This window comes from Schistocerca serialis, chromosome 4, assembly GCF_023864345.2.
Source record: "Schistocerca serialis cubense isolate TAMUIC-IGC-003099 chromosome 4, iqSchSeri2.2, whole genome shotgun sequence".
Classification (NCBI taxonomy): Eukaryota; Metazoa; Arthropoda; class Insecta; order Orthoptera; family Acrididae; genus Schistocerca; species Schistocerca serialis.
Window position 1 is genome coordinate 856980760 of NC_064641.1, and position 20645 is coordinate 857001404.

Below are 20645 nucleotides of genomic sequence, written 5' to 3' on the forward strand. Positions count from 1 at the left end.
GCTATGATGAGGTGAACTATCTCACCAACGTTATCTTCACTGCTGCAGAATGCTGCATTCCTCACACTTTCTCTTTACCATGTTGTCTCCCTGTCCCTTGGTGGGTTGAGGCGTGCTGCAATGCAATTCACGCACGGAGCCGTGCTCTCTACGCTTTTAACAGTCATCCTATGGTGGCAAACTGCATTCATTATAAACAGATGCGTGCAAAGTGTTGTCGCGTTATTCAGGATAGCAAATGAGCTAGCTGGATTTCCTTCACTTGTTCTTTTAACAGTTCCACACCTTCCTCTGTCATGTGGGCCTACCTCTGATGGCTCTCTGGGACCATGATCCATTCCCCCATTTCTGGCCCCACAGTAGTAGACGATGTTATTGTGGGCCCTATTGTTATCTCCAACACTTTGGACCACCATTTTGCGGAAGGTTTGAGCTATTCCCACTATCACCCTGCCTTCCTCCAGTAGAAATGAGTGGAGGAGGTTCAGGCGATATCTGTCCCTTCTCTGAATCGTGATAGCTACAATGCTGCTTGTACTATGAGGGAGCTCGATCATGCTCTCTGTTCATCCCGATCTTCCACCACAGGGCCGGACGCCATCCATATTCAGATGTTGCAGTACCTTTCTCTTGCAGACAAGCAGTTTCTGCTTGACACGTACAACCGCATCTGGGCAGAGGACACATTTCCCAAATGCTGGTGTGAAGCCGCCATCATACCCATACCTAAGCCCAGTAAGGACAAAAACATTACTTCTAGCTACCATCCCATCTCTCCTATCAGCTACGTTTGAAAGGTGATCGAACACATGGCTCGTGCTTCGCTGGTATGGTGGCTCAAGTCTTGCAAATTACTGAACAATCCACAGTGTGGATTTCGAGCACGGCATTCTGCAGTTGACCATCTCGTTACTTTGTCCACCCGTCATGAAAGATTTTCTGCCGAAATCCCAGACTGTGGCAGTGTTTTTCGATTTGGAGAAGGCCTACAACACATGTTGGAGAACAGGTATCCTCCGTACTCTTTACACGTGGGGCTTCTGTTCCCGCCTGCTGTTTCCTTCAGTCATTTTTAAAAGATTGATTTTTCAGGGTGTGTTTGGGTTCTGCCTTGTTGGACACCTTTATCCAGTAAAACTGTGTGCCTCAGGGTTCCATCCTGAGTGTCATCCTCTTCACTATTGCCATTAACTCTATCGTGGCCTGTCTCCCACCGGGAATCTCTGGCTCCCCCCCTTTTGTTGACAATGTTGCCCTCTATTGCAGTTCTCCACTGACATGTCTCACTGAGTGGTGTCTTCGGCAGTGTCTTGATTGTCTTTCCTCCTGGAGCATTGAATATGGCTTTCACTTTTCCACTTACAAGACTGTCTGTATGAATTTCTGGCAATACAAGTGATTTCTCCCACCATCTTTACATGTTCGGCCTGTTGCACTTCCGTTCGTTGAAACTACGAAATTCCTTGGGCTCATGCTAGATAAGAAACTCTCTTGGTCCTCCTATGTCTCTTACCTGGCAGCCTGCTGTACGCAGTTCCTCAATGTCCTACATGTCCTCAATGGTACTTCCTGGGTGCCGATTGAGCCACCCTCCTCTGTTTGTACCAGTCCCTTGTCTGTTCGAAAATCGACTATGGGTGCTTTGTTTATGCATCTGTACGCTCATGCCTCCTACGCCATCTTAACACTATCCACCATTGTGGCATCCGGTGGCCACAGGCGCCTTTCACGCCAGCCCGGTTGAGAGCCTGTATGCTGAAGCTGCTGAACTACCAATGTCCTACAGCCATTACTTTCTCCTCAGCAGGTATGCATGCCTATTTGTCTGCCATGCGTGGCCGACCATCCTATGCCTCCTTCTTTGATGATTCCTTTGATCCTCAGAATGGGGCTCGTCCTTCTGTGCAGTACGTGCACCTTTCCCGGTGGGTGTGAACCCTTTGCCACCTTGGCTTCGTGAAACAGCCCATGTTATCCTTGGTCTTCATTTACTTCCTAAGGACAGTACTCCAGCCTCGGTTATCGCTGTCAGTTTTACGACCTTCACGTGGAACTTTGCGATCGTTCCTTTGTATACACTGATGTTTCTCAGACTGACCGTGGATTCAGGTGTGCCTTTGTAATTGACACTCGTGTCTTTAGATATCGGTTTCTGGCACACTCATCCCTATTTGCAGCAGCGCTTTTCATCTTGTATCAGGCCATGGAGTACATCTGGTGACACAGCCTTTTTCAATTGTGTCCTCTGCTCAGACTCACTCAGTGCCCTTCACAGTCTGTGTGTGCTGTACACTGCCCATCCCTCGTACAGCGGGTCCAGGAAAACTATCAACTGCTCAATCTTGGTCAAGCCGTGTGATGTTTCTGTGGGTTCCTGGTCATGTTGGTCTGCCAGGAAACGAGGCTGCTGACACTGCTGCCAAGCCTGCAGTCCACGTACATCAGCCTGCGAGTACCTATATTCCCTCGAATGATCTCTGTGTTGTCATCAGTCATGAGGTGGTGTCCCTTTTTGCATCGCCAATCGTCCTCCCTTCATGGGAATGAGCTCCTGCTTGTTAAGGGGACACAGTCACGAACAGGCTCAAAAAAATCAATTTTTTTTTTCAGTCTTAATATATGCTCCAATTATTTGGCTACAAAATGCCATTTGTTTCATACAAATCTGATTATTAGATTCGGAGTTATTAATTTGTTTGTGAAGCATGGTAACTAGCGCCACGTCCATTTTTGCTGCATCTTGCGCAGTAATCAGCATTGACTATAGTACAACAATCGTTCATGTTCCACGGATATAAATACTCTTTATTTTGGTTACAAGAGAGAATTGTTATTCTGATGTTTGCCAGCCTGTCTGCATTGTCGACTATCATTTGTCAGTTTCTTCATCCTAGTTGCTTATGTTTTGGTGATACAAATGTAATGATTTTGTGAAACGTTATAACACAATGGGTAGAATAAGGAAGTTTGGATATAAGCCTAAGTTTCGTGGAAATAAATGTGTAAAAATAAACCGCGAAACTGCTAGTTTTGAACAGAGGGTAGAAAATAATATTGAAAGTGAAGTCAGTGCGAGTGTCAGTGCTTCAAGCAAGAAGCTTCTAGGTGCTGCCGGTTTTCCAAGTGCCTCTCAAATGCGTGACAATGCAATATATGGTGTGAACAGTGTTTCTGTTGTTACTGACACAAACATTCTGATCTCCATGAGGTTATAACGTGAACTTATCGAAAAACACACAAATTGTAAAAACTGTGGTGGAAATGTTACTTTGTTCGAAGATGTGGTGAAAACCGAGGGAATTGTTTGTAATTTAGTTTTGACATGTTTGGAATGTAGCTGTACTGTCAATACAATGTCATCCCACGTAACAAGAAGCAGATTCTATGAAAACAGTATAAGATTAGTGTATGCACTTAGATCTATTGGAAAAGGGCGAAGTGCAGGTGCTGTTCTTTGTGCAGTGATGAACATTCCTCCACCTCCAAGAAAGTTTGATGTTTACGACAAGACTATTGGTGCAGTTGTAGCTGAGGTAAGTGAATCTACAATGTTGAAAGCAGCCAAAGAAGCAGTTCAGTTGAGTGATACGAAATCTGACCCAAGGCAAATTTCAGAAACGTGGGTATACATCCCTAAATGGCATTGTGTCAGCAATTTCTTTTGATACTGGGTAGGTTCTGGATATTGAAATTATTACTAAGTTCTGTGACATCTGTAGCAAAATTCCCACTATACAACATGTGTGCAAAAAGGACTGTGATGGTTCTAGTGGAGGCATGGAAGTGGCTGGTGTTGCTAACATTTTCAAAAGGTCTGTGCAGTCAAGAGGTATCCTCTATACAGACTATCTTGGGGACGGGGACAGTAAGGCTTATGAGAAAGTGGTAGAAGATAAACCTTATGGGCCTAGAGTCAAAATTAATAAACTGGAATGTATAGGACATGTACATAAAAGAATGGGATCACGACTTCTAAAGATATGTAAGGAAAAAAAGTTAGGTGGTAAAGGGGGCCTGACAAAGGCTGAAATAGACAGGATCCAGACTTATTATGGTATGGCCATTAGAAATAACTGCAACAATGTAGAAGCAATGAGGAGAGCCATCTGGGCTATATTCTTTCATAAAATTTCAGCAGATGAGGAACCACAACATAACCTTTGCCCACGGGGACCTGACAGCTGGTGCAAATTCAACAACCTAGCTGCATCTTCCAGCTATAAGCACAAACATTCAATTCCAGAAAAAATCCTGCTAGCTGTGAAACCCATTTTCAGAGACCTTAGCCAACAAGAGCTCTTGAAAAAGTTTCTCCATGGAAAAACTCAAAACCCAAATGAAAGTTTGAATTCTGTCATTTGGACAAGGCTACCAAAAACTGTTTTCGTTAGAAAAGAAACACTAAAATTTGGTGTTCATGATGCAGTGATGTGCTTCAATGCTGGTGTGTCAAAGAAGACTGATGTATTAAGACTCTTGGGAACAAAGGATGGTATCAATACTGGAAGGGGAATGAAAAAGATTGACATGGACCATATCCGTTATGCTGATATTTCTGCAGGAAATGCTACCAAGGAGGCCAGGATAGCCAGAAGATCAAAGAAAAGAAGATAAAGATCAAGAAGTTGAGCCACAGTATAGCCCTGGAATGTTTTAAAAGTGTCTGTATGGCATTGTACATTACTTTCTTGCATGTAAAACTGTAATACCATTTTTCTCAAAACTACATTTTTTGACCTTCTGGTACACTTTTCTCAAAAACATGACTGCTATGGACATCAGACTTACAGTATCTCTTATTAATAAAACGATGATTAATTAGATTAAAAAATAGACCATTAGTGATAAAAAGAACAGATTTACAAGCTCCAAGGTGTTTAGAAAAGTTTTAGTTTTTTGCCTTATAGAACGAAAAAGGATTACTCATGAAATATATAAAATACATTAACCATTTTTATGTGATTTGAGAATGATGTTTCAGCTGTACACTGTAAAAGTTTCAGGTCTTTATCTCCATTAGTTACTTCAGAAAGTGTACCTGACATTTGCTCGTTTTAGCATTGATTCCTTATTGGAGTTCCCTCGCGACTGTGTCCCCTTAAGCCTCTCCCAGCGGCGTGGATGACCTCTTCTCGGCCCATCCACTGGGAGGAGGTTATTTTAACTCGGCTGCGTATTGGGCACTGCCTTTTTAAGCATCGGCATTTGCTAAGTGGCACTACCCCACCACTTTGTACACATTGCGCCCAAGTTTTAACTGTCCGCCACTTCCTGGTAGAATGTCCATGTTGACCTTTTACTTTCCCGTATGGATTTGGGGTCAGAGTTATCGGCTGTTTTAGCAAATGACGTATGGGCTGTTGACCGCGTTTTATTTTCTATCCATTGTAGCAAGATGGCGGTGGCCATTTAATTTTTAATTTTGGACTTCCGATTCTCTATGGTGTCTTTTTTTAGTCCTTTTTCCACATACCTGTTTTTAGCTGTCTACTATATGTCAGTTCTGAGTGATGTATAGTCGTTTTTTTAACTCCTCTCTGTCTTAGAGTTCTATAGCTTTGACTTTGGCGCAAATGACCCCAGTTGTTTTTGCACCTTAAAACAAAACAATACAAAACAAACACATGTTCCAAACCTGATGCGCTGCAACGACACTTGGATGTCCTGTCAAAACCTGGCCAAATGTGCTTCTTGTGGTATGGATGCTCACAAGGGTGATTGCCCATCATCTTCTCCCTGCTGTATCAGTTGCAGTGGTAACCATACAGCCTCCTCTCTAGTATGTCCTGTGTATGCTGACGAGCAAGCAGTACAGGAGGCCAGGAAAAGGAAAAAGTGCCTTACCCTGTCACTTGCAAGTTGTTGGCTAGTTGGAAGCCTTGCATTTTACCATCTGGCACTTACAGTACCATTCGTACTACACCTCGCTCCATAAAGGACATGACCAAACTGACTTTAAACCTCAGATTCAGCACCTTGGTTATAAGATCACCCATTGCTGCGGTAGCATCCCTGTCTCCTTCTCCTCGAGTGTGCTGCAAGCCACCAAATTTTCGTCTATGACCCTACTCAACTGGCAGGCTGGAAATGACAGAAGGAATATTCCCACTAAGACATTTTGTGTCCTTCCAGCCAACAAACACCTGAATCTTCATCAGCCAACCTCTAAGGTTCCAAGAAACCACACAAAGGCAAAGGGTCTTCGACAGTTGCCATGTGATAGATGCCTTCACCAAGCCGTTCTTCATTTCACTGGTGCGCACCATTTCACTGGTGCGCACCGCCAACCATTTCTCTGCCCTGGAACCTGCTGGAAAACTCAGTGTAAATGCCAGTGCCTCAGTAGATCTCATGGAGCAGGATCCTCTAGCCTCTCCTGTGAAGAATTCCTCCGTCCCTCCAGCCAAACACCACCCGAGTCTTCCTCTAACTGGAAGGGCTCAGAGAAGTCCACCATCTTTTCTCTTTGTACCACCTACATCCCTCCATCATTTGGTGTCACCAGGGCATGCTTCCTTCAGCTTATTGGGCAACTCCCTCACCCCTTTTCACTGCTCAATGACTTTAATGCACACCACACCTTTGTTGCTCTCCCAGAACCTTTCCAAGAGTTGCCCTCTTGGCTGACCTTCTCAATCAACTCAACTTTATCTGCCTTAACACTGGAACACCCACTTTCCTTTCAGACTCCATGCACACCTATTACTTTTTGGACCTCTCATTCTGCACTGCCCTATCCCACCTTTGTGTAAATCCTACTGGCAGCTTTCTAAGACCAACTGGAGGCTTTACTCTTCCCTGACAACCTTCGATGAAAATAATTTCCCCAGTTGTGGTGGCCAGGTAGAATACCTTACAAAAGTTATCCTTACCACCACAGAACATTCCGTTCATTGCACTTCATCTTTACCGCACCGTGTCCCGGTTCCTTGCTGGTCTAACGCGTGTCATGGTCCAATTCACGCCCGAAGATGTGCACTCAATGTTTTTAACAGTCAGCCTATGATGGCAAACTGCACTCATTATTGACAGTTGCATGTGCAATGTCATTGCATTCTTTGTGATAGCAAAAAAGCTAGCTGGATTTCATTTACTAGTTCTATGTTGCAGAGATTTCAAACTCCATCCACTATCGCCCTGCCCTCCTCCGTCAGGAATGAATGGAGGAAGCCTGGGTGATACCTTTCTCCTCCCAGAATCATGAATTCTACAATGCCGCCATGACTGTGGGAGCTAGATTACACTCTCACTTTCTCACAATCTTCTGCCCCAGGGTTGGACAGTATTCACATTCAGCACCTTTCTCTTGTGGGCAATTGCATCTTGGCAGCTGGCACTTTTCCCAGATACTGGAGTGAAGCCGTTGTCATTTTCTTACCTAACTCCAGTAAGGACAAACACCTTCCTTCTAGTTACTGTCGTGTTTCTCTCACCAGCTGTTTTTGCAAGGTGGTGGAACGTATGATTCGCGGGTTGGTATGTTGGCTCAAATCTCGCAATCTAGTAATCACTGCACAACGTGAATTTTGAGTACACTGTTTTTCAGGTGACCATTTAGTCACGTTATCAACCCATGTCATGAATGGTTTTATGCAGAAGCACCACACTGTGGCAGTGTTTTTGTTTTGGTGAGAGCCTAAGACACCTGCTGGAGAACTGGTATCCTCTGTACTTTTTGCATGTGGGATTTCAAGGCCGCCTGTCCCGTTTCCTTCAGGAATTTTTAAAAGATCGAGTTTTCAAGGTATGTGTGGATTCTGCCTTGTCGGAAAATGGGGTGCCTCAGGGTTCTGTCCTGAGCTTCGTCCTCTTTGCTATTGCCATGAATCCTCTTATGGCCTGACTCCCACCGGGCATCTCTGGCTCCCTTTTCATTAATGATTTTGTGATCTATTGCAGTTATACTCTGACTTGTCTCCTTGAGTGGTGCCTTCAGTGATGTCTCGATTGTCTTTACTTGTGGAGAATCAACAATGGCTTTTGCTTTTCCATAAACAAAACCGGTTGTATGAATTTCTGGTGGCGCACTAGTTTTTCATCTTGGGTCTGTTGCTCTTCCATGTTACATGCTCTCTCAGCGTCCTGTGTGTCCTCAGTTAAAGTGGATCAGAACACCCTCCTCTGTTTGTACTTATCCCTGTTCTATTCTAGACTAGACTATGGGCGTTTCTTTTATGCATCTACGACTCTGTCCATCTTGTGCCATCCACCATTATGGCATCCGTTTGGCCACTGGCACCTTTTAGACTAACCCAGTTGACAGTATGTGTGCAGAAGCTGCTGAACTACCGAAGTCATACCACCGTGATGTTGTCCTCAGTGGATATGCCTACCGTTTGTCTGCAAAGTCAGGCCACCTATCCTATACCTCCTCCTTTGATGCCTACTTTGACTGCCAGTATGGGGCGTGTCCCTCTTCTCTGTTACCTCCTGGAGTTCGCTTTTGGCTACTGCTCTGCCAGCTTGACTTCATGCTACCTGCCACTTTACCGAGGGGTGTGAACCCTTCAGTACCTTGGCTTTGTGCAGTGGTCCGTGGTCCATGTTCACTTTGGACTGTATTCGCTTCCCAAGTACACTACTCCAGATTCAATCTATTGCTGTATGTTTCTCAACTTTCGCACACCACTTAGTGATAGCATCTTCGTGTACAGTGATGGCTCTTGGACTGACCGTGATGTTGGGTGTGCCTTCGTCATTGGCACTGACCAATTTCAGTATTGGCTTCTGGAACACTGCTCAGTATTTACAGCAGGCTCTTCACCCTGTATCAGGCCATGCAGTCCATCTAGCCACACAGGCTTTTCAGTTGTCATTTTTTCCAACTCTCTGTGCCCTTCAGATTCGTTGTGTGCTGTACACAGTACATCCCTTAGTGCAGTGGGTCCAAGAAAGCTTCCACTTAATCACTCTTGATGGAGCCACAGTAATGTTTGTGTGTCGGTCTGACGGAAAACGAGGCTGCTGACACTGCTGCCAAGGCTGCAGTCCTCTCAGCTCAACCTGCTAATTTTTCCATTCCTTCTGTCATGGGAACAAGCTTTGGGGAATTAAACCTCTCCCAGCTACTTGGTCGAACTCCCCTCAGCCCTCTCGTCGTAAGATCATTTTGTGTAGCTTGCATATTGGGCACTGTAGTTTCAGCCATCGCCATTTGCCCTCAGCACTGTGTTAGCTCAACCCATTGCACCATTGCAGAGTTCGACTAGTGACAGGAGCTTTTAGGATGAGTCCGGTGACAAGTGTACTGGTGGAGGCTGGAGTCCCTCCATTGAAGGTCAGACGTGCACAACTGCTCGTCAGTTACGTTGCACACATTCATAGCTCTCCTGAGCACCCGAATTACCGTCTTCTTTTCCCAGCCATTACAGTTCACCTCCGTCATAGGCGGCCCAGGTCAGGACTAACGATTGCGGTTCGCGTACGATCACTTCTGTCTGAACTGGAGTCCTTCCCTTCACCACCTGTCCTCGAGGTCCATTCACGTACTCCTCCATGGTGTAGCTGTAGGCCGAAGCTTCGCCTGGACCTTTCGCGTGGCCCTAAGGACTCTGTTAACCCTGCGGCTCTCCGCTGTCACTTCCTCTCAATTCTTGAAGTGTTCTGGGGCTCTGAAGTGGTTTACACCAATGGCTTGATGCCTGATGGTAATGTTGGCTTCGCCTTTGTCCACAGAGGCCATATTGAACAGCATTCCTTGCCCAATGGTTACAGTGTATTCTCTGCAGAGCTGGTGGCCATATCTCGTGCACTTCAGTATATCTGTTCATGCCCCGAGGAATGGTTTCTTCTGTGTACTAACTCCTTCAGCAGCCTAGAAGGTATCAACCAGTGCTACCCTCGCTATCCTTTGGTGGTGTCCATCCAGGAGTCAGTCTGTGACCTGGACTAGTCCCATCGTTCAGTGATGTTTGTGTGTGGCCCCAAGACATGTCGGCATCCCAGGCAATGAACTTGCCGACAGGCTGGCCAAACAGGCTACGCGAAAACCACTTCTGGAGATGGGCATCTCTGAACCTGACCTGTGTTCTGACTTACACTGCAGGGTTTTTCAGCTTTGGGAGACAGAATGGCATAACAGTACGCACAACAAACTGTGTGTCATTAAGGAGACATTGAATGTGAGGAAGTCTTCTGTGCGGGCCTCTCGCAGGGAATCAGTTGTCCTCTGCTGGCTCCGCATTGGCCAAGCTTGGGTGATCCACAGTTACCTCTTGTGCTGTGAAGACCCGTCTCCGGTTGACAGTGGCCCATATTCAGGTCCACCGGCCCACTTTGACTGCCCAGTGACAAAATTATGGGTTGCCGGACTCATTGCCACTCATTTTATCTGACAACGTCTCATTGGCTGATGTAGTTTTAATTTTTATTCATCAGGGCGGGTTTTATCATTTGATCTAAGTTTTAGCGCATGTCCTTTTGTACCTTTGTGTCCTCCACCCTAGTGCTTTTGAGGTGGAGGTTTTAATGTGTTGCAGAGTGGCTGGCTTTTCCTTTTTATTCTCATGGTTGGCCAGCCACTGTAATCTGCTTTCTTGTTTTATTGTCTTCTGTTTCTGGCATCTCTGTTGTTATCTTGTCCTCTTTTGCTTCTTGTAGTGTTCGTTGCCTTTCCTTCATTCTTGTGGTTTTTTCCTTTCTTGCTGTTTTGTGTTGTGTGTCTCGTCTGTTTTAGTCTCATACTTGTGGCATTGCTTTGTTAGGAACAAGGGGCTGATGACCTTGTAGTTTGGTCCCTTCCCCCTCTTTTAAATAAACCAACCAACCATCTCCATTTGTTAAGTGTTGATACCCTACTACGTTATGCTCATTGTCATCAACCTTCGACAATTTGCCATTTCCTGACTGAACGCCCTTTTTTAGCCGCTTATGTTCTAATTTACGTTTGCCATCTAAGATCTCAGCCATTTTAGCAAACGATGCGTGGGCTGTCCACTGCATTTTACCTTTTATTTGTCAGAACGGAATTGACAGTGTATTGAAAGGAGGATATAAGCTGAACATCAACAAAAGCAAAATGCGGATAATGGAATGTAGTCGAATTAAATCGGGTGATGCTGAGGGTATTAGATTAGGAAATGAGACGCTTAAAATAGTAAATGAGTTTTGCTATTTGGTGAGCAAAATAACTGAGGATGGTTGGAATAGAGGAGATATAAAATGTAGACTGGCAATGGCAAGGAAAGCGTTTCTGAAGAACAGAAATTTGTTAACATCGAGTATAGATTTTGATGTCAGGAAGTCATTTCTGAAAGTATTTGTATGGAGTGTAGCCATGTATGGAAGTGAAACGTGGACAGTAAATAGTTTAGATAGAAAGAGAATAGAAGCTTTCGAAATGTGGCGCTACAGAAGGATGCTGAAGATTAGATGGATAGATCACATAACTAATGAATAGGTATTGAATAGAATTGGGGAGAAGAGAAATTTGTGGCACAACTTGACTAGAAGAAGGGATCGGTTGGTAGGTCATGTTCTGAGGCATCAAGGGATCACCAATTTAGTATTGGAGGGCAGTGTGGTGGGTAAAAATTGTAGAGGAAGACCAAGAGATGAATACTCTAAACAGATTACGAACGATGTAGGTTGCAGTAGATACTGGGAGATGAAGCAGCTTGCACAGGATAGAGTAGCATGAAGAGCGCTGCATCAAACCAGTCTCTGGACTGAAGACCACAACAGCAGCAGCAGCAGCAACAACAACAACAACAACAACAACAACAACAGCAATATGGCGGAGGACATTTAATCTTTAGTTCAGGACCTCCGTTGTCTCTCTGGCATGTTTTATGGAGCTTTCTCTAAGGGGAAATCCATGTTTTATCAGTCTTACCTTCTGTTAATTGGGCTTAATGTGTAATTGCTTTTAACTTCTTTTTCGTCTTGGCATTCTAAGGTCTGACGGGCACATATGACCCTAGTCATTTTTGCACAAAAAAAAAAAAAAAAAGGCTTTCGATGAGCATGACATCACAACTGTTTGCGTTTTTAAGAGGCCACGAGAAAACGTAATCAATAGCAATTTCAGAAACATTATTTTCAAAGTAAATTTCTTTTTACACTAGATGAATTAATGTTACTTGTGAGAATGTACCATGAATTTCTTATATCATGGCATTCTTGAATCTTATTCAAAACCTAACTCTTTGAGGAAAAGCCACTTAAAAGAATTTTAAGTTCGGAAGACAAGCCATATATGACACTATGTAAAATTTTACGCAAGCATTTATGTTTGATATATCTTGAAGGATAACACATATTTATTTTAGTTCTTTCATAGATTACAAGTTATGCAATAATGATGGCAAAAAGTATAATTATCTTTCAGAAAAAAGTTCGAAGTGAGTTCTTGAGCAATTTCACACTTAAGTGGCTTTTCTGTGGGAAAGTTGAAGTGCTTGATGGAATATTTATTCAGCCAGGTAACCCATGACATGTTTGGTGCACAGCAGTGAAATTTATAATCGCACTTGCCAGAAATATTCAGCTGCCACAATTTTAGGTTGTGCTCTTATGCAGAAATTGATAGTATGAACATTAAAAGTTAAGAAGTCATGTGTATTATTGCCGTGCCGGTTGCAAAGTTTTCAGAGTAACTTGATAGAGAGTGTAGACTCTTCATATGTTACTGCAAAGTACATTGGTTAAGGGGCATGCCTGGAATGATTTTTCAATTTAAAACTCAATATTGTTGAATTTATGAAGGAAGTAGGAGTACAAGAACGAAAATTAGAACATTCAGAATAGACTGCATTTAAAAAGAAAATTGCATTGTCGAAGGTGCACTTGTGACAATCAATTTTCCTAAGCACGCTGGCGTAAAGAATAGACGAGGTTTGAATAGTTTGTATGAATGTTGTGTAAAGACACTGTCAGACTTACATCTGTTTTAGAGACCGTTTACAGTTTCAGTTGAAAGCGCCCCTGTGCATTTGCAGATGTAACTGACCGACCTGCAGGGTAATTCCAGATGTAACAACAAATATTTTATGTTAAAACTGCCCAGGATGTCTACGTTGCTTTTCTCAGGTAGAGTTTCCAAGTCTCCATAATGAGCATGCAAACATGGCAAAATATTTTGATTTGACATACTGGCCTGAGAGACCTTTTTTTGATTATGAAACTAAGTAAGCACAATTATATGGCAATTTGAGTGCGTAACCCTGTGAAATTGTCTGTGTCTGTCTGTCCATGTGCCAGATGAAAATTATAGTATGTCTTCAGTGTACCAAAAAGGATTAAATAACACTGAAAATTTGTTTTGTTTGTGATGTTGTAAAATGTGAAATATAAAACGAAGTTGTAGGCAATGTGGCTGCACTGTGGTTTAAATGCGGCGCATTTGCAGTTTTCCACTCTTCCTTCTCGTCCTTGTGCTCAGACAGCGTGATGTGGCGGTGGGGGAAATATGCGGAAAGGCTGAGTGGTTTGGCAGTCGTGCCCTTCCACGGTCTGCCCCTGCCATTAAATTTTCTGTGTGTGTACTGACTTGCTTTACTTTCCGTGTCCAGGCAAAAACATCTAAATTCTCGTCTTCCAAAACTCTACAGTTTTAATGGCCTCACCATTGCACAAAAATAGATCTTCTACTTTGCAAATAAACTCCACCCGTGGGCACAAGAGCAAATGTTCATTCATCTGTGTTGCTCCACATTCATTCTAGTCACCTTCAAAGTAGCCGCACTTGACCAGTTGCATTTTGCGATTCCTGTTCTTAATCTATTCAGTGCTTTCCATGCGCTATTTCGTAGTTGCTGCCCTTGTGTGATTCTTCTTTGGGGTGCAGGTTTGTATTTTGCAGAGTGTCCAGCCATAAAGATAGGTCTAGGTCGGTGTCGTAAACATACTGTCTGTCAGAAGCAGCTCTTCCTTGACTTGAGACGAATTAGAACTGTTCGGTGGCTATACAGCTAGTGCCGTGGGTCGATTTCCGGCTTTTCCTATCTATTTCACTGGTTACTTTGTGTCTGATATTTGTTTGTTCATGCTGCTTAACAGCAGTGTTGTTGTTGTTGTTGTTGTTGGCCGACTACGTCACATCCTATGCTCTGAATATCTGCTGTCATTGGCTGGCGAGATCACATGATGAGCAATGACTGGCTAACAAAAGTGCATTTCAATCCCAATTTTAGTGCTTCGGAAGCTACTGTGCTGTATTCGGTGGAATTCGTATTTATACTTCTGTAATAAGAAAATATGCAGTGTACACATTGCAGTGCATCAAAGATCTCTCCAAACTACTCCCCCCCCCTTGCTCCCCCCCCCCTCCCCCCCCCCCCTAATACCCCCACACCCACACCCCTAAAGTGCTGGTAAGTTCTACACTGGCGTATAAAACATTTACCATTCATAGAGTTGATAAGTCTTACAGTTCCAAGGGAAAATATGTCACTTAACATGGAAAAAAGCAATTTCACCTGGGAAAAAGTGTATTTTCACCCAGGAATAAGTGTGTTTTTAACTGGGAAGTCTGGGGATTTTTTCCTCTTGCCCATTTATACAGTCTGGCTATTGCAACCACACATTATCAATCAATCAATTTCACTGAGAAATAAGCGAACCCATGGATAAAATTAGAAAACTGCTAAGAAAAGTTAGTATGAATTTATTGTAACCAGTGCATACTACACATGTAATTAATTATATTTTTATCATTACAGATTGCAGCACAGTGCTGCAGAATGGCACTCAAGTGGTACCGGCAGCAGAGACAGTTGTGGGACAACTACTCCAGCTAAGTGTGTCCGTATGTCCTACATTGGCAAAAGCGTGGGGACAGCTCGGAGCGTGGTGTTACCGTTGGGGACGGCGAGCAGTTGACATTGCTGGGAGAGCTGGTGGGGGACAACTCGGAGAAGCTGACAGGCTGGCAGTGCAAGCTCTTGTTCCCTCTGGTATTGCAGGGCACGATCTTGACAGAGTTTACTCTATCCTAGGTCAGACACGTGCCCTTGCAGATGAAGAGGATATTGAGGTGCATTTTGATAACAGTATACTGTCTCTGTAGTGTGGCCATTCTTTGATTTTTAAATAGCATGTAGTATCATAGTAGCATAAAAGTATATTTAAATTCAAGTCTAGCTTGGTACCAGAGACAGTGATCATATGGGTGTGGGTGTTGTGCTTGCGTAAATGTCTGTGTTTTGTCTACCTTAGAAGAATGCTTTTTGGCTGAAAGCTCACATGTTCAGCAGTCTTTTTGGAACATTGCTTTGACGAGCTGTGTCGGGAAGACATTGGAATGCATGGTCAACTGTCACCTGGTTTGGCTGCTGGAGACCAGCCAGCTCCTTAGCCACTCTCAGTGTGGCTTTCGGAGATGATGTTCAACTATAGACAACTTGACCCTGCTTGAGGCGGCCATCCAGCAGGCCTTCCTATGTAACCAGCATTGTCTAGGTGTATTCTTTGACGTCAATAATGCGTATGACACTATTTGGCGCCGCCTTATCCTCAATCAACTCCATCAGTGGGGGCTTTCATGGCCATCTCCCCATCTTCATTCGGTCCTTTCTTTCCCACCTCCTCTTTTGATATCGGGTTGGTAATGTGCTGTCTGATTTGTATGTGCAGGAGAATGGTGTTCCTCAGGGAAGCGTTCTAAGTGTCACCCTCCTTGACGTCGCCATTAACAGTATCACGTCCACTATCCGGAGTCCTGCCCAGTGCTCCCTGTTTGTGGACGATTTTGCTGTTTTCTGTTCTTCCTCCGGTCTTGTCACTGCTAGTCGGCAGTTGCAGCTTACGATAAAGCGATTAGAGGCATGAACTGCGAAGACGGGTTTTACCTTTTCTGCAGAGAAATGTGTGTGTGTGCATTTTAATCGTTCTCGACCTCTTTTTACCTCCCCTGAATTGCGTCTGAGGGACACCATTCTTCCTTTTAGAGACACTGTGAGGTTCCTGGGCCTCACTTTTGATTCCAAATTGTCATGGTTGCCGCACCTTAAAGACCTGAAGGTGCGGGCCCTGAAGGCACTGAGTATTTTGAAGTGTCTGAGCCATTGGTCCTGGGGAGCAGATCGGGCACGTCTGCTGCAGTTTTATAGGGCTTTCTTCCGGTCGCGTCTTGTCTATGGATGCACCATGTATGGGTCAGCGAGGCCTTCGTATCTGAAGATTCATGACGCAGTACACCATGAGGGTATCAGGCTGGCCACTGGTGCCTTCCGTACCAGTCCCATCCCCAGCCTGTGTGCTGAGGCAGGGGAACCAACGCTCGCCATCCGGCAGAAAATCCTCATGGTGCGACGAGTGTGTCAATTCCTTGCCTGTCCTACCTCCCCTGCGTACCCTACTGTTGCCCGACCGCCTATGGAACGTCTCTTTTCCAGTCGTCCCAGGGCAACGAGACCATTTGGGATTCGTGCCAAGCATTTGCTTGAGTCCCTTGGTGTGGAGCGTGTTGCACCCCAACTCCAGGGTTTTACCCGCCTGCCTCCCTGGTTGCTCCAGAGGCCCAGTGTCCTTTTAGACTTGTCAGAGTACCGGAAGAGCTGCACTCCTGCGTTTGTGTTTACCTCCTTATTTTACGATATTTTAAACCAGCATCCCAACCATGTACCAGTATTTACGGATTGCTCTAAACAGAGGGACTCTGTTGGTTGTGGTGTTGTTTTCCCTGATCGGGTCGTAAAGTTACGGCTTCCTGCAGCATTTACCATCTTTGATGCCGAATTGTTTGCGATCTTGTGGGCATTGGAGCAGATGAGATGTGTTCCCAGTCTTCTCATCCGTTCTGACCCCCTGAGTGCCCTTCAGACCATGCAACACTTGTACCCAGCAGATACGGTCGTCCAGAACAACCATGATGCCCTACTCCACCTGCAACAGCAGGGGAAGGTGGTTTCTTTCCGCTGGGTGCCGGGGCACATTGGTATTAGGGGAAACGAACTGGCGGATGTGGTTGCCAAAGATGCATGTTCTCTCCCTCACGTTGATGAATGTGCCATCCCCCTCCATGCTGTTACCTCCCTTTTGCGTTTTCGTGTTATGCGTCAATGGGAAGAGGAGTGGCTGGCAGTAGGTGAAAATAAGCTGCGGCTGGTCAAGGCCACCACGCGGCTATGGCGTACGTTCTACCAGTCATGCAGGCGGGATAAGGTTCTCCTCACTCGCCTCCGCATCGGGCACAGTCCCTTAACGCATGGTTTTTTACTCCGGTGGGAGGACCACCCAATCTGTAGTGCTTGTGGCTTCCAGATTACTGTCCGCCACATTTTACTTGACTGTCTTTTATTCTCTGACCAGAGGGCGGTGGTTTCCTTGCAACCGGATTTACCCTCTATTTTGCAAGACGACGCAACAACTGTGGTTAAGGTCTTAAGGTTTTGTGTCCTGTCCAATTCGTTGCCTCGGATTTTAGGGAGAGGATTTTAATGTGATGCTGGGTGACTGGCTCACCCAGGGTTTAGGTAAGAGGTCCGCCAGTCACGATTACCTACTTGTTTCACTTTGATTTCTGTTCTCTTTTCCTTGTGTTTCATTTCCTTTTTTAGTGCGTTTCATCTCCTCTTGTTTTGCCTCTGTATGTGAGGATTTGGAACTGCGTCAGGTCTGTGTCTTTTAGCCGTTCTCCTTGTTCGCTGTCCGTCTTCGTCCCTCCACCGCATGTGTTACTGTTTCTATGCGTTTGGGCGCTGATGGCCACGCTGTTTAGCGCCCGAAAACCTCAAACCACACACACACACACACACACACACACACACACACACACACTTGTTTGTCTGTCTGCAACTCAGCATCTCCTATATGTGGTGAGTAGCAATATGTCCTTTTCATAATTCTGTGAACGTACTAGTTTGAAATTTTTAAATCTTTTGAAAAATTTAGCCATTGGATGTTGCAGAGCCACTTCATCTCAAGTGTTCATTTTTACACCTGAGTGATTGGATGCAGAGGAAACTAAAATTAAATGTCACTATAGCTGACATATTCAAAGTGAGAGAGCTCAGTAACTACATTGATATTAAAAACTGTATCCATTATATTTCAGTCACAGTTGCACCTTTTTACAGTATGAATAGCTTCAGTCTCATTGGTTCGTCTTCTGATGTACGTAGATGGTTCATAAACCCGTAATGTCTTTGTCAGAATACATATGTGTAGTTCTGATACATACATAACAGGTTGCTGATGCAACTACAGAGATCTCAAGATGATCCAGCAAGACTGAAACTGATGACACTGTAAAAAATGTGCTACTAGTACTTATATAAACAATATTAATTTTTATAAAATATTAATAGTTAATTGGAACCTTGAGACACTCTTGCTGCAGATGTCTCAGGTTTTTGCTGTATTTTGATACATCAGGTTGTAATTCTACTTTTGTACTACTGGAGTAACTCAGCATTTTTTTCATAGTTGAAAAATTTACAGCCAAAGTTACTTTTGCTTTGAAAATGATATTTATTGTGTGCAGTGTCTCGTTTCTATCTAAGATGACCATGTATACACCAGGTAGAAAACAGTGACATTTTTCCCATTCAGTTGTATAAATGATGACATTTTGGAGTCACGAGAATGTTCTCCTGGTGAAGAAAGGATATATTGTATAAAAGTGAAAGTGTATGTGAAGCACCCAAATATTTAAGGCAATTTTGTAACTTGGTAACTGGCCTTTGCTGCCAGAGTTGGCGGTCATGTGTGTGTGAGGCGTGCTTGCTTGTGTGTATGAATGGTGTGTGTTTCTCTATTACTGATGAAATCTGTGGCCGAAAGCTTTGTGCGAGTGTCTTTTAATGGGCCTGCAACTTAATGTCTTCTGTATGGATAAGTAGCAATCTATTTTTCCTATATTGTTAATATTCCTACCTGGAGTTTCCTTTTTTAGAAGGTAACATATGACATTTAATCCAAAATAGATTTGCATAGAAAGTACCAACGTTGTTAGCATAAAGATTGTAGTCACAGTTGGTAAAAGTAATTTGCCTTAGCTCAAGTTTTGCCTCAATGTTGTATGAACTACCTTTTTTTTAACTTTTAAAAATCTAATTGAGATCATTAATCTGAAAAATTACTTGAGTTACAAATAAGCATGTAGTTCACTGCCATTCCCAATGAATACATGTGCTTTATTTGTTGACATTTCCACCATTTCTGTGAGATAAAATGGTTGCTTCATTAATTGCATCATATTTGAGAGTATTAAACTAGAGCTAGCAAATGTTAAACATTTACTTCTATGTCATGAGACAGTAAGCTGATTATCTAAGCAACATTTGCAACAATTAGGCATCTCGGTGTAAGTGAAGAGTCAGATCACTAGGACCACATACATTGGATACACTAGCTACAAACTTGCCTTATAGTTTCTGTATCAACAGAGAGCATCTTGATTTAGGATCAGTGACCATACCCACCTACATACGTACGATATACATCAACTTTGACTACGTTGAATACTAACAATAATTAGTTGGACTGGATTGCAAAAGCAGCTTACTTTTCAGTGTCCACATAAGAACAGGTTGTGCAGATTAGTGTGGATATGAGAGTAATAATTTGAATGCTCACATCAAGGGAAATTGTGTGGATTAATGTCTTGTTACCTGTTGGTATTCTCTGAAGGCAGACTGCAAATAAGAGTATATGAGGTGAGGCAATCAAGCAAACTGGTGCTACTACCTGCAAACAGTGAGCACACCATGTCAGGTTTTGAACAGATTTGTGTCCATTGATGTTTCTCCACCCTGAGCTTGACAGGCCCAGTTAGGTCACTCAGTCTTGCTGTATAAATTGTCCTTTGAAGCCCTTGTGTTGCGTCTCGGTGGTAAGAGCGAAATGTTGAGATGGAGCTATGAGTTAAGCTCAAGTTTCATGTGAAACTTGGGAAAGCTGCTACAAAAGAAAGAATATTTATTGTGAACATGAGTTTTTGATTGGTTCAAAAGGTTTAAAGATGCACGTGAAATGGCTGATGACAATCTACCTCCTGGATGACCCTCTACATCAAAATTGGGCAACAATGTTGGAAAAATTGGTAAATTGTTCCTAGAAAGTCAATCAATGAACATTATTATGTCGAGGTTCTGAATGCTGTTCATGAAGAAATGAGGAGACAAATATCCGATTTGTGGAATGGCAAAACTGGATGCTTCGCAAAGACAAGATGATAGGGCATTCCACCTTGTCTGTGAAGGTTTTCTTCATGAAATAAGGTGTCACTGTGTTAGACCACAGTATTTGCCCAACCTTCAACCCCCCCCCCCCTCGCCCCCCCTCCTCCTCCCCCGTTCAATCCCGTCTCAGGCCATCCTGATTTAGGTTTTCCGTGATTTCCCTAAATTGCTTCAGGCAAGTGCCGGGATGGTTCCTTTGAAAGGGCACGGCCGATTTCCTTCCCCATCCTTCCCTCACCCGAGCTTGCGCTCCGTCTCTAATGACCTCGTTGTCGACGGGGCGTTAAACACTAACATCCTCCTCCTCCTCCTCCTCCTCCTCCTCCTCCTCCTCCCCCCCCCCCCCCCCATACTTTCTTTATTTTCAAGGTCAAATTGGCACTTAAGGGAACAAGCGGTGAAAACAAAAGTGAGGAAGGTTCTCAACAAGCTGACGGAAGCACTTCTTTGAACAATGGAAAATTCGTATGGAGCATTGTGGGGCTTGACAGGGAGAGTACATTGGGGGATATAAACTTTGTA

The 20645-nt window shown here is 43.9% G+C and overlaps 1 protein-coding gene across 1 annotated transcript in view; it reads left to right on the top strand.

Moving 5' to 3' along the window:
- Positions 1 to 20645, top strand: part of LOC126473496 (serine/threonine-protein kinase SMG1) — a 353891-nt gene that overhangs the window by 189686 nt on the left and 143560 nt on the right. Inside the window, exon 26 of the mRNA XM_050100581.1 lies at positions 14661 to 14974. Coding sequence (XP_049956538.1) covers positions 14661 to 14974 — 314 coding nt within the window. The remainder of the gene's footprint in view (positions 1 to 14660; positions 14975 to 20645) is intronic.